Raw genomic sequence first — 14,756 nt, forward strand, 5'->3', positions numbered from 1 at the left:
GCAGTAATGGAAACCCTGAATGATCCAGGGGTATAATCACCACTTGTACTAGAGTTAATAAAAGGTGTGACGCAGAAAACTCTGCCCCCGAGACTCTGGAAGATTTGTTTTGTCTTGTCTGCGGTGGGTTGGTCTCTCATAGCTTTCATTATGGCCACACCCGTACCACAGCAAGCAACCTCACAACCAACAAAGCAGCGTTGGAACCGTGTTTTAGAGCCCAACTCCTCAAGTGTGGTCCGTGGACCAGCAGCATCAGCATCACCTGTTAGGAACAGACATTGTCAGCCCCACCCCAGACCTGCTGAATCAGACACTGTGGGCTGGGGCAGAGCTCAGTGTGTTTCAACAGGCCCTCCAGGAGATTCTGACAGATACTAACATTTCAGAGGCACTATTAGAGTGGAACCTCTAATCATCTTCTTCTGAAAATTTCTCTGAGCCATTTACTCCAAATTGTCTGATCTGTGGAGAATTTTTTTCTGAACCAAACACACAGTCTGGGGTCTTCTGGGTCAAGGACCCAATCTAGTGAGTGAAGACCTCATTTCTCGAGGCCTCAGTTTCTTACCACCATCTGGATTACTCAAGAGAGGGAGGGGAGACTACCTACAAGCCGGGCCATGGCCAAACCACATGTGTGCCTATTAAATGCAAAAACACATTCCTGGGGACGGTGCTGCAAACACATATATATTCACACCCTATGTGGTGAGAAATTGGACTGAGGAATACCTTCCATGCAGTTAAATATGTACTTTTTTAGAAGCTAAAAATAACTTCTCAGTCTTGTGAACAGTAATTCTTTGAATCAAAGTATAAATCTTAAAACCAGTTGAAAAGATGGATGACCGTATTTCCCCCAAAACACATATTGCAAATAGGAGAGAAGAAATAAAATATGGTGTCCAGCCAATTCAGCCTCTTCATCTCCATCAGCCCAAGTAGAGAATTTCTTTTTGGAAGTAATGGAGAGCCCTGAGAACGTGTGAGATTTCAAGATCCCTGTCTATTTCTGTGATGTGAAGGACTACATTTTCAATTCCACTGAGAAAGAGGTTTAGCAAAATGGTGAGATGCATTCCAAATGTCCTCAGCTGCGGTAAGCCCATCAGAAAAATGTGGGGGAGGAAGGAGGCATTAAATAAGATTACACAGATCCTCCAAGCACAGCTCTAGTGTGATCAATCCTCCCGTCACCCCTAACGTGAAGCTTGGTTACCTAGCTTCCTTGGCTTTCTGATCCACCAATGACCCCAGCCATTGGGTAACCACTAAATTCAAATAGAATTAAGTTAACCCTTTCCTGAGCTAAGATTTGTATAAAGACCTGAAGCTCTAATTGCCATGAAGGATGCACTGGACCTACAGGTCACCACTATATTCCCAAATAGGAGCCGCTGTCTTCATAGCAGGCCCAGAAACAAACTCTCTAATGTGATCAGACAATGCAATGGGAGATGCCGACTGAAACCTCAGTGAGATGTCACTTCCTACCCACTAGGACAGCTACAGGCAAAACAGATACTAATGAGGGTCAGCAAGAAGGAGAACAAATTAGAACCCTCGCACACTGCTGGTGGGAATGTAAAATGTTGTACCTGCTTTGGAAAACGTTCTGGCAGCTCCTCAAAAGGTTAAACACAGAGGTCCCATTTGACCCAACAGTCCCACTTATACCCAAGTGAACAAAATATATGCCCACAGAAAAGTTTGTGCACAAAGCTTCGTGGGAACATCATTTATAATAGCCAAAAAGGTGTGTGTGCATCCGCTGATGGACAGACAAATAAAATGCAGCCTAGTCATACTAGGGAAGATCATCCAACCACAAAAGGAAGGATTGATTCACGCTACATACAACATGGTAGAACTGGAAAATATGCTAAGCGACACAAAGTCTGCATATTGCATGACTGCATTCATGTGATACATCCGGAAGAGGCAAACCTGTAGACAAAAGTAGATAAATGGTTGCCTGGGGTTTGCAGGTGGGAAAGACATGGAAGTGACTGCTAATGAGTAAGGGGTTTTTCTCATGGGTAGGGGATGAAAATGTTCTAAAATTAGATTGTGGTCGGAGTTACACAACTCTGTGGATGTACTAAAATCCATCAAGTTGTACGCATTAACGGAAGGACTATCGAAATAGCATATTTCTCTTTAATTAGATGGGATTAAAACAACTCTTTAGCGTGATCAAGAAACCCCCTTCGGTGAGAAAAAACCAAACACAGGCTTCTGACAATACCACATGCGTGTTGTGCACATGCAAGAGCACGAAAGGCTTTTCCAAGGGAGGTGTGAGTGCCAGCATCAGAGCTGGAAGCAAACAGACACACTAGTGTTAAGCCAGGGAATATTCGTGGAAGGTGACAGCACAGGCGCTCTAGGACCACAGACTGCTGGGAGACCCCGGCCAGGACCCTGTGCAGACACCCACCTCTGACTGACTGACCAGCAGTTCTGACCACTTCTGCCACAGAGGACACTTGTCCCTATCCTCAAAAGTGGTCTCATTGGACGTCCAACAGCACTGCTCGTGGCTGTACCAGAAGGCAGACAGGCAGACGCCCTCCTTCAGATCAGTCATCCAGTCGACAGCAAGATCGATGACACCAGCCAAGGTGCCTGAAAGAAAGATCGAAGCCCTCAGGTGAACGCAGTGTGGGGAGAATGAATGCACAGCACAGGGCAGCCCAGGCACCTGGCAGTTACCAGGGTTGGCAAGCGTGCCAGGGGGCTGCAGCCATCACGGGAAGCTTCTTTCACTCACTCGCAAGTCATCTAAACATTTATGGTGTAGATAAGGCAGTGTCCAGCCCGATGGGAGGAAGGTTTCAGTTGCTTAAATCAGGTAAGAGAAGCATAAGTGTTACACTTATGTAACTCTGGAAGACAAGTAGGAGATTGCCCAGCGCAGGAGGGAGGGGCTCGCCAATATGCAGAGCACCTGTTATGCTCCAGGAACATGGAGTGGGGGTGGCATAGAAAAAGGTGCAACTGGAGAGTTAAGAGGGGTCAGCTGTCAGGGACAGAGACTTGTTGAGGGTTTGGCTGCTTTCCCAGGAACAATGGGAAATCATGGCACGGTTCTCTGTAGGTGGTGATGATAGCAAGGATCACAGCGGCATTTCTGAAAGCTTGTGGGACAGCAGTATGCAGAAGCCATCGTACAGGAGTAATACTGGGGCAGGGAGACAAAGAGGAAGCTCTTGCTGCAGCCCAGGCCAAAAAGATTCCAAAATGGTGGTCAGAGTGGCAGCGGAGGCCGAGGGGAGTGGAGCCATTCAAGTGAAGGAGGGAGGTGCTCGCCAATATGCAGAGAAGGGACCTGTTATGCTCCAGGAACACGGAGTGGGGATGGCACTCCACTTTGTACAAATGTACCCAAAAAAAAAGTTAAAGGCTAAGAGAAGTGGAATAAAATAGAAGGTGTAGTTGAGTGGGCCATGGGAAGCTGCTCGTGTCTCTTTCCAGGACCACCGTTCTAGCCTGTTAGGAAGGCAGAGCTTGTTTCAGACTTCTTAATTTTTCATATTTCTACTGGAATGTTATTACACTGCCCATCCTGCATCTTCCACAATGCATTCACGTTAGCATTCTACCCACTCTGCAGTAGGAAGCTGTCCACCTGGGTTCAAGGGCCCTTTTCTCCTTAAGCCCGGATCTCCTTCCTTCTCCTCAGGGCTTTTGCTCTTACAATTCCCCCTTCCTCCGATATGTTCAGCCCCTCTCTCTCTGACGACTTCTTCCCATAGGCATGAAAACCAAAACAAACCCTCTCACCCCCTCGCCCACCAGTGGCCATCCTATCTCTTTCCTTCCTCTTCTCAGGCTCACTTCCCTTCCACCCATCAGGAGAAAGCCATGCAGCTAAGGGCAATGGTGCGTGTGCTCAGAACTCATCTTCTTGAGAAGGATCTGCAAGCCCCAGCCCATAGGCCACATCTGGCTCCCTGCCTGTTTTTGTAAATAACATTCTATGCGAGCACAGCTCTACCATTCAGTTATGTACTGACCGCGGCTGCTTTCATGCTACCGTGCAGCACTAAATGGTTAAGACAAGAACTGCATGGCCAACAAAGGTGAAAATACTTACCCAAGTGGTCTTTTACAGCAAAACTTGGCTGACCCCGCTTCAAGCCTCTCAACAGCATCAGACACTGCTGGTCCCTGACGCCCCAGCAACACATCCTCGTTTGACTTCCACACCATTAAACTCTCCTGGTTTCCTCTGTCTCTCCTGTCTTTCCTACTTCACCACCCAACCTGTAAAAGGTGCATTTCCTCAAAGCTTAACCCTACACCCTTTCCCTTCTTCTCTTTGCTCTCAACCTTGGCAACCCTATATGTGTCCTTCTGTTTGCTACTGAGCTACAAACGTACATGGGTAACAAAAAGAACGATGTGAAGAACCACACAGCTCAGCTACCAGCCTCCAAAGCCCACTGCAAACATCACCAATCAATTGTGACACTCTTTTGGACTCACCGTCACAGCCTTCTGACGTGCCCAGGCAGACATGACTAATTAATTATGACCATTCTGTTAGACTCACTCTCACAAGCCTTTTTAATAGAGCCCCAACTAGTCAAAGCCAATGACCAAGAATTGTCAAAAGACACAAATCTAATCGCCTCTTGGGTCACTGGATACTCTGCTCCAACTCACTGTGTCCACTGCTGAACTCAAGCATTTTCCTCCCCGCCTCTGCTTTGACTAGCTGGGCAAAGAGCCCTCCATCCAAGGGCTTGTGCCAGCTACAAGCCTAGGTAAGTGTTCCCTGTCTGAGAGATCACCACAGCCTTGCAACTCCACCTTGGAAATCTCTCTTGAATGGCTCCACTCCCCTCGGCCTCCGCTGCCACTCTGACCACCATTTTGGAATCTTTTTGGCCTGGGCTGCAGCAAGAGCTTCCTCTTTGTCTCCCTGCCCCAGTATTACTCCTGTACGATGGCTTCTGCATACTGTTGTCCCACAAGCTTTCAGAAATGCCGCTGTGATCCTTGCTATCATCACCACCTACAGAGAACCGTGCCATGATTTCCCATTGTTCCTGGGAAAGCAGCCAAACCCTCAACAAGTCTCTGTCCCCGACAGCTGACCCCTCTTAACTCTCCAGTTGCACCTTTTTCTATGCCACCCCCACTCCATGTTCCTGGAGCATAACAGGTGCCTTCTCTGCATATTGGCGAGCCCCTCCCTCCTGCGCTGGGCAATCTCCTACTTGTCTTCCAGAGTCCAGCATTTCTATCACCTCTTTTAGGAGGGCTTCCGTGATCTCCTAAGTGTGAGTTGGGTGGAACTTCCAGGATCTCTGTGGCTGCCTGCCCTTCCCCCGGCACTATACCTCACACATGGTGGTATCATGATTAGCCAGATAGAGGTGTGTTTGTGCATGTGTTCACATGTGTGTGTTTGTACTTCCAAGTTTGTAAGTGGTGGGGGAAAGTTCTGTTGACTAGTTTTCCTACTACAGCAGACATCAGGCCAGGCATCCAGACCCCATGTCTACTCCAAGTGGCTACAGACCCTGTATGCCCTGTGTATGTTGTATCTATGTCAGGTACACGGTTAGAAGTATATGTCCATGTTGAATAAATGAGGGGAGTATGCAAATGAATGAAAAATCAGAGAACTCAGATCTATTCATTTGCTCAAGAGCTATTTATTGAGGACCTGCTTCTGTGTGCCAGTTACTAGTCTTACCTTATGGGCACAGAAGCGAGCAAAGTAGCCCCAAGTCCTCGCCTTCATACAATTGTACTTTGGAGGGGAGGAGATGCTAATAAAATTAAGTAAATGAATTAGGGGCTCTGTTAGAAAGCAGTAAGTGCTAGAGACAAATCACAGGACCCTAATGGAGTAGCCAACTCAGAAAGCAATGTAACAGCTTCTCAAAAAGTTAAATACAGAGTTACTATTTGACCACCACTCCTCCACATACTTCTATGTCCAAGAAAAATGAAAACATTCATCCACAAAGAGGGTTGTATACAAATGTGCATGACAGCATTGTTCAAAATAGCCCAAAGTGGAAACAACCTAATTATGCATCGATGGATGACAGGATGAACAAAATGTGGTTTGCCATACAGTGGAATAATATTTGACAATTAAAAAGAATAAAGTACTAACGTGCTACAACATGGATGAACCTTAAAAAATTGTGCTGAGTGAAAAGCCACAGAGACCAGATAGTATATGATTCTATTTGCATAAAACGTCCAGAATAAGCAAATCTACAGAAACAGAAAGTAGATGTGTGGTAGTCTTGTGCAGGGAGGGGAGGCTGGCACTTGATAGCTAAAGGATGCAAACGCTCTTTTAGAGGTGATAAAATTGTCCTCAAATTGATCACGGTGATCGTTGCACAGCTCTTATGAATACACTAGAAACCACTGGACTGTACATTTAAATGGGCAAGTTGCATGGTATGTGAGTTACACTTCAATAAAGCTGTTACATACATCAATGCAAACAGAGGGTGAGGAGGACAGGCTCGGAGAGGACGGGATGTGATTTTAGAGATCAGAGAAAGCTTCAAATGGAAAACATTTGAACAAAGGCCTGAAGGTGATGGAGGAGGCCCACAGATATTCAGGAACAAGACTCAATCATCACCCCGAGTTCCATCCTTTTTCTTTCATTCATCATCACACTCCACACCCAATCTTCCTTGCTGATTCTAGTTCGGGGGTGGCCCTTAGCTTTGTTCTGTGGTGCAACATTGCCACCCAGTGGTGGCACTTGATAAACACTCTGCAGAGAACATACTGCTAGATGCCTCCATCAGAGGGTACAAATAAAATGGTCAGGGGGCCCCTGGGGGAGGACCGGCCAGGCAGTGGGATGCAGGGTCCTCCCCACTGCTAGACATCAGCGAAGGCGAACAGATTTCCCTCCAAGGTGCATCCAGATCAAAAGAACACAACAGCCACCTTTGTTTTCAGTATGCTCCCAGGTCTTGCCCTGCTGCATTCATTTGCTATGTCCAAGGAATCCGCCTCCAAGGATGATTCTCACCCTTGGCTGCACTTTTGAATCATGGAGGGGAAGGAAGGGAGCTTTACTCAATGCTGTTTCACTGAAGCCTCGGCAAGAGAGTATTTTAAATTCCCCAAATGATTCTTCTTGAAGGGAGCGATGGAAATTAGGTTGCAAGTGAGACCAGCTGGTCCAAATCAGATGCATTAAAGATGGCCCAACAAGGCCCCTAGGTTGATCAATAAATCTAAACTGTGCTGTTTATTCTGCCAAGACTCCAGTACATCTTTTATTAGCTTCTTTGTGTCCCCCTCCACTTATCTCTCCTTCTTAGAGGCCAGGAATAATAATGCATTGTAAGATTTTATAATCCTCTGCACAACAGCATCAAAATTCACAGCAAACTCCCACATAGTCACCTTCATAGAAGCAGTCATGCAAAAACTGGGTGGTAGAACACTGCACCTGCTGGGTCCAGTGCCCGCCCCGGTGGATGCAATCCTGCACTGGGAAACACGAGCGGCGAAGGAAGGACAGAACTAGAGAAGTGGGCAGACCGCCACGGTGACTAGAAGGAAGAGACTCCGCCCTTCTGCCCCAGGCATACCTTGTGCCTCCTTACAGAATGCAGAGGCTGACAGGGCAGGAGGAGTGCTTCCCTGGCAACCAAGCCCCTTCCACAGTTACCTTTAGAGTACATGAGAGCTCTCCCAGGAATCAAAATCCTCTGTCATCACAAAATCTTATCTGTGCCACATTAGTGGGGTCTGCCTTAGATTATTTTCAAGAATCCATTTCCCAGAAGAGCTAGTACATTTTGTTTTTTTATTTTACTTATTTTATTTGTACCAGAAATCGAACTCAGGACCTTCCACTTGCCAGGCAGACACTGCACAGCTGAGCTATAAGCCTAGTACACAGTTTGTTTTTTCCCTCCAAATAATCATGTACTTATTCTGGAAATATCTACCACTCACAAACGTGGCACTGGGATTATAAAAGGACACAGAGGCTCTGAGAGTCAGAACAATGTAGGGAATGGAGACACTGTCCCCGGGTCCACCCTCGATCCTGTGGGTGGGTGTCTAGCATTATTTTGAGGGCCACAGATGTTCACAATCCATTTTGTGGGTTGCCAGTAGTACTCCTGAAATGTCATATGGTGCTTCTTGATTGAAGATCCAATTTTTCATACTTTGTTTTGGTGGGTTTTTTGGGAGGGTACCATGAATCGAACTCAGGACCTTGCGTTTCCCAGGCAGGAGCATGTGCCGCTGAGCTACATCCCTGGCTCCCTTCCATACTTTGTTGACTTCTACATAACCAAGTACAAGATAATGTACAAGGTGTGTTTTCAAGAAAATCCACTGTGGTAATAAACTGTAGCACCTACCAGGTGGAAGGGCCAAACAGCACTATATTACAGCTCACCAGGAGCCCATGCCTTGGGCTTGATGATAGATTTTAGGCTAAATATATGGTTGTGTATTTTACCCTTACATATTTCAAGTCATAAACCCTTGCGTGGGGAGGAAAGGATAAATGCTTCCTATTCCAAATATCCTCCCAAACAGCTGTTGTTCTGGATCCCAGCCTCCCTGGCCTTGCAAGGGAGTACTGCATACCCTACCACGTACCCGCCAGCAGCCCGATAAGCAGCATCACCACCCATCCTGACCAGGCATCCAGCAGACTCTTGATGAACTCCCAGATGGACTCCTTGCTTTTGCTGGTTATCTAGAAACAAAGAGACACAGCAGTTGATCTGAACAGATTTCCCAATTCATGCTTCTTTTCCTGAAATGGTTTCCTTGGGAAACAGCAATTGAGAAAATGAATGTAATTAAGCAACTAAATTCCCAGTTACATCATTTTTTCAGTCATGCACCATGATGATAAAATGGGCTTTCAAGATCACAGAGCTATAAAGATGCCATAACACAGTATTCTCTACAGAATCAGAGTACAAAACTCCACTTAATTAAAAAAACATACTAAGTATGATTTACTCTTTGATTATTTAAAATCTATTCTGAAGGGAGATATTGATTTCACATCACCAGTTTGAATATGAGTTACTAATTTAGTTTACATTGTAAGGTCTGTTCATTAATAAGCATATTTAAGTGGTGGCACACGCCTGTAATCTAAGCACTCAGGAGGCTGATGCAGGAGGATTGTCCTGAGCTTGAGGCCAGCCTGGGCTACACACTGAATTCATGACCCAGCCTGGACTACACAGAGAAACACTGTCTCAAATAAATACATAAGAAAATACAAACTTCAGTAAGTCGATAAGTGCCTAATCAATAAACTTTATTTGCTACTTTTGTTTTCAAGGTTAATTCTAACAGCAAGAACTTTGAGTCACCTAGCATCGCTTATGTTTACCACAGCAAACAGATGTGTCTGTGCTTGCAGTAAGAACACCCTTTCTCCTCCCAGTGTCAACAGAATACTTCATCCTGAGATCATCATTCCCCTCACAACCCTCTAGAGGGGTGGTCAGCAACACTTCTGTGAAGGGCCAGGGTACAAATATTTTGAGCTTTGTGAGCCAAGTAGTTTCTATTCCATCTACCCAACTCTGCCTTAGTAGCACAAAAGAAGCCATGAAAGATGTGTAGAAGAATAGGCGTGCTTGAGCTCCAGTGACTACATTTGCAGAACAAGATGCCAGCTGACTTTGGCCTGAGAGCCACAGTTTGCTGATCCTTGCTCCAGGGTGAAGGCGTCTCTGTCTGCTACGTTCCTCCAGGTGGGAGCCGAGAGACTGCATCGTCTTGAGCAAGCCTTGTCCCCTATGCATCTGTTCCTCCTTCATGCCAACCTTCAGGAAATGACGTGACAGCGGCACTCCGCGTCATTTCTCGTCCTCCTCTGAAGCAGCTTGCCCACCGACAGCCCCCACATCGTTGGGGTGCCCTGCTACTCTGCCTCTCGTGGAAGGTGACGTAGTGAGCAGCCCCCTCAACGTTCTGTCCTCCTCTCACTTGGGACCGCACCTGGCTGGTTCCGTCCTTCGCCTTGAACAGCTTCTTCGGAGGGTCTCGCTATGGCTCCCCGTCTGTGCCGCCCCAGGGTCCTGACTGCCTGATCCTTCTGCCCACGCCACCTTGCCCATTTCTACAGCTTCAGGATGCACTTGCGTGCAGGGACCCCCCCCTTCTCCATCGCAACCCTAGCCTCATCCTTGAACTGCAGAGTTCCTTCTGCCTGCTGACCCCAGCCCAGCGGCAGCCCAGGCAGGCAGCTGCAACTCGAAGCATGAGAACCAGTAATGCACTGGCCTCCCTCTGCCTCCCGCTGCTGCTCCTCTCCTTATTCTCAGCAGCAAAGGCCGCAGCCTGGTCTTCCTTGGTACAACTCCACCCCTGCCCTCCAGCCCTCCCTCAAAGCCTGGCAGTGGAACCTCAGCATAGCTCTTCACCCTGTCCCCGCTCCATCTGCACTTCCCTGTCTTCAGTCAGCCCTCCTTCTTCTCCTGACCTGACATTTGAGCTTCCTCTTCCTCCCTTCACCTTTATCCAGTTCTGCAGCCTTCAATACAAAATATACTCTTCTCCGTAGCCCACTTGGGCATTACCATCGTGGCCCCGTCGCCCACAGGTCAAACTTGTCATTTTACCTTCCTTTCATGAATCCTCCTGCACACCCTAGGAGCTCTCCGAGTTGCCCACAGGTACCATGTTCTTTCCTAACTCTTTTTTTAAAAATGCCAGTCCTGAGATTTAGAATCGTTTCCTGCTCCCTCTGCCTAGCAAATTCTTACTCATCTTTAAAACCCCAACTGAAAGGAGAAGCCCTTCCTTAGCCATCCCTCCTGAATGATCTCACGGCACTGCTTCTTACCTTTACTGTGGTCCATCCCCCAGGCCAGCTGGATGCCAAGCACTGGGAAAATGTGCCTTCACACACACACACACACACACACACACACACACACACAATTTCATTCAGTCTTCAAATGTAATTAACTCCATCTTCATAGATGAGAAAATGGGGCCTAGAAATGACACCTTCAAAGATGTCCAGCCTGAATGTGTCAGGGGCAGGATGTGCCCTAGATTTACCTGGCTCCAGGGTCCCCTCTAACCTCTACACTACATTTCCTCGGTACAACACAGCCTCTCACCCAGAGTGCCTGGTCTTATAATTCTCTGCCCCTATCTCTGCCTCTCTCACTCATCCTTCCCTTCTGAATGTAACTAGTCCATGGCACGGGCACCTCCACCCCAGCTCCAGAGCTGGTACCTTCCTGCACAGTGCATATCATTGGCCGGTAGCCCCCTCAGTGAGGTCTTCAAGCACTACCTACCTTTCTGTGTCTGTCAGTGTCCCGTGACTTTTCCCTCAGCCAGTCAATGGTGTGGAAATCCTCGTAAGTCCCCACATCAGGAAATGGTTCGTCAAGGAAATCCATCAGGTTTCCAGAGCTGCTCATCACTCCTGCATTGACCATGCTACTTACACCTGGAGGAGAAAATCAGCGTTTAAAACTGAAGTAGGGAATAATTCATGAGTTCAACGTTCTTGTATTAAAAAAACTATCTCAGCATAAGCATCTCTGTTACAATGTAATATACACACAGCCAGCTCTCATAATTCATCAGCAGTTATGTCTCTTTTTGGCAGTACTAGAGATTGAATCCAAGGCTTTAACACTGAGCTACATTCCTAGGCCTTCCTCTCCCCCTTTCTGAGACAGGATCTTCTTAAGTTGCTGAGTTGCACAGGTTGGGTTTGAACTTCTGATCCACCTGCCTCAGCCTCCTAGAGTGATAGGATTATAGGACTGGGCCACAATGCCCAGTGGCTCACAGTTATATCCTATAAAGTCACCTCAAACACTGAACCAGAAAATACTGATAGCTAATCCCAGCTATTCAGGAGGCTGAGGCAAGAGAATTGCAACTCTGAGGCCAGTCTGAGCAACTTCGTGAGTCTCTGTGTCAAAAAATACAAAGGGTTTTGGATGTGGTTCAGTGACAGTGTCTACCTAGCATGCACAAGGCACTGGGTTCAATCCCAACACCACAGAAAAGAACAAAGAAAATACCGAACCACTGACCCTAGAATTACCCAGGTTTAAATTCCTGTGAGCCTCTGGTCACAATTTTGTCAGGTGATTAATACATAACCTTGTTTTATGTGTGCTTCCATTTAAAGACACCTTATTTAGCATATACTGCTGGTTCATTGACATTGAACTCACAGTCAATGGCATTATTGCTCATCCCTAAACAAAGTTTCTCTAACACTTGTATCTTCTCCACAAGGCACATCACAATCTTCTCACACTTAGGAACGCTAGACAGCATTATATTTCAGGGCCACTGAAACAGCAAAATCACCAATAAAAAAGCACAAAAATGCAAAGAAAAAAGTGTGGCACTAAATAGACCAAAACGGGGCATTTGTTCTCAGTACTGATTGTGGAAACAAAGGCAGAATGTTACCTTCTGCAACCTCAGCTGCTAGCATGTGTTTCTAGCAACTGAAATTTTTTGGCACACTGCACGTGCATATGTTTGTGAAGGATCTTGAAAGCGCTGTGAGCACCAGTTCTGAGGTGCTGGAATTTGGATCTAGAATATGCCCTAGAGACCCAGGGTGGCGCTGCTGGGAGGTGGTGGAAACTTCAAGAAGTGTAACCTAAAGGGAGGTCCTTATGTTATTTCTCAAGGAAATCCATCAGGATTTCACCTTAGAGGTGATTGTGGGGCTCCACCCTCTTCCACTTTTGTGTTCCCACCTTGAGGTGACTGCCTTTGTTCCCCCATCTGTTCCTGCCATGATAAGCTGCCTCGCCACAGGCTCAAAGCAAAGGGGCCAACTGGTCACAGACTGAACCTCCAAGACTGTGAGGGAAAATAAACATTTTCTCTTCGTAAATTGATGGTCTCAGGTGTTTTGTTTTGGTGACAGAAAGCTGAATAACACGTCTTAACCACTTATCTCATTTCTGAGACAAAATACTCAGTGCCTACAATTTAAGGGAGAAGTTTACTTTGGCCCACGTCAGTCCATGGTCAGCTTGCTGTAAGGCAGGACAGCATGGCAGAGGGGCATGGCAGAGGAAAATCTGCTCATATCATGATGGACAGAAAGCACACAGCAAGTGAGAAGATAGGAGTAGGAATACACCATTCCAGGTCATGCTCCCAATTACGTACCTCTTCCAACCAGACAGTCATAAACCTATCAGTAGACTAATCTGTGGATGAATATAGCACTTCATTATCATTTTGCCTCTCCAAAGTTCCACCTCTTCATGCATGAGGCTTTGGGGGGACATCCAGATACAAACCGTGGATGGGGATTTAGCTCAGCGGCGCAGTGCCTGCCTGGCAAGCGCAAGTTCATGAGTTTGATTCCCAGTACCAGGGAAAAAAAAAGAAAAAGAAAAAGAAAAAAAGCAGATACAAACTGTAACACTAACACGGGGGGTTACAAAGTACGTTTTTGCAAAAAGGCAAATTTTCAATTAGAGTCCACATGTGAAGATCAACTGTATGCATTTCTGAAAAATCTCAGGTTCTGAAAAAAGGAAAGAATGAAAACGAGAGGGCTGGAGGAGCAAATAACTGTAAGAAAGATGATAACTGCTTTCCCTAGGAGACAAAGCAGACCCCTATGAGGCAGGCAGCCTGTGTAGCTGTCATCACGGACATCCCAAATAGACTGTAACAGAATGAAATGCTGGCATGACTTTAATTCACTGGTAGAAGCCAAAGCAATCTGCAGATAGCAGCCGCTCTCTACACCAGGGGGCGCCACTTTGTAGGGAGACAAGAGAGGCAGGACAACCTGCCATGACCCAAGCAAGAGCCATGCAAAGCTAGTGGCAAGGTACTCCAGGTGCAGAGGCTCATTTTTAAGTTTTCTTAAAATACAGTTAAAAAGGCTCCTGCTGCCAAGGCAGGAGCAAAGTTGAATATGACTTCCTTTCATGTCTAAGATAACAACTCCATTCCTGCTCTTCAGGTTGCTGTTGCCTGGAAAATAATCACAAATGAGTCAGTGCATCCTCTGCATTCTACCAGCATCAAAGCTTGATCTGCAAATCACATAGGAGCTCATCTGCAATGTAGAAAATGCTTTGCAGCAAGACCAATGTTGACCCAGTTGGCAGAAAAAGATAATACACTCTTACAGAGAAGAGAGGTTGGAATATGCACTCAATAACAATTACTTTGGCAGAGGGTATGGAAATTTGAATTATAAATGAGGACCACAAAAGTGCTGGAATGGATGGTTAAAAAGTTGAAGGTGGTTATAAAAATGTTTGGTTGCAGACTTCTCCCACTGCTTTATATATTTATATATTTTGAGGACTCAACCATGATTTGATGAAACTGACTTTTAATTACATTGAAAAGTCACCATAGGCAAAGTAGGGTAATCGCCTTACAAGCAATAAAGTGGCCACAATGATTGATATACTGACCATCTGTGCAACTTGGTTACTTTAAAGCTTTCAAAGTCTGAGGCTCGAGCTGTGCCAACTTGAAAACTATACTCGCTGATGAGCACCCGGGGAAGAATCATGTTGCATAAGTCAGTAGCAACCAATAACATAACCAGTAATATAAGGGAAGGAATAAAATTAGAAAGCGGAGATTTTATTCTCATTCTACAAAAATATGATGGTCATAATTTCTTATTATGTGTGGTAAAGAAAATTGAATATCTCTGATGGGAAAAATAAGATGACAAGCTGTTCACCCACAATGCCAAGCCCTCATCAGAGAGGCCCAGCCAG

The 14,756-nt window shown here is 46.1% G+C and overlaps 1 protein-coding gene across 1 annotated transcript in view; it reads right to left on the reverse strand.

Annotated features, from left to right (window-relative positions):
* Clcn4 (chloride channel, voltage-sensitive 4) overlaps positions 1-14,756 on the reverse strand; it is a 77,642-nt gene that overhangs the window by 39,220 nt on the left and 23,666 nt on the right. The window contains exons 3-5 of the mRNA XM_005411399.2: positions 11,310-11,464; positions 8,629-8,728; positions 2,444-2,631 (exon numbers count right to left, since the gene is read on the reverse strand). Of these exons, the coding sequence (XP_005411456.1) occupies positions 2,444-2,631; positions 8,629-8,728; positions 11,310-11,453 (432 nt within the window). The 5' untranslated portion in view covers positions 11,454-11,464. The remainder of the gene's footprint in view (positions 1-2,443; positions 2,632-8,628; positions 8,729-11,309; positions 11,465-14,756) is intronic.

The sequence above is a fragment of the Chinchilla lanigera genome, unplaced genomic scaffold (assembly GCF_000276665.1).
Source record: "Chinchilla lanigera isolate Chin_1 unplaced genomic scaffold, ChiLan1.0 scaffold00143, whole genome shotgun sequence".
NCBI classification, from domain to species: Eukaryota; Metazoa; Chordata; class Mammalia; order Rodentia; family Chinchillidae; genus Chinchilla; species Chinchilla lanigera.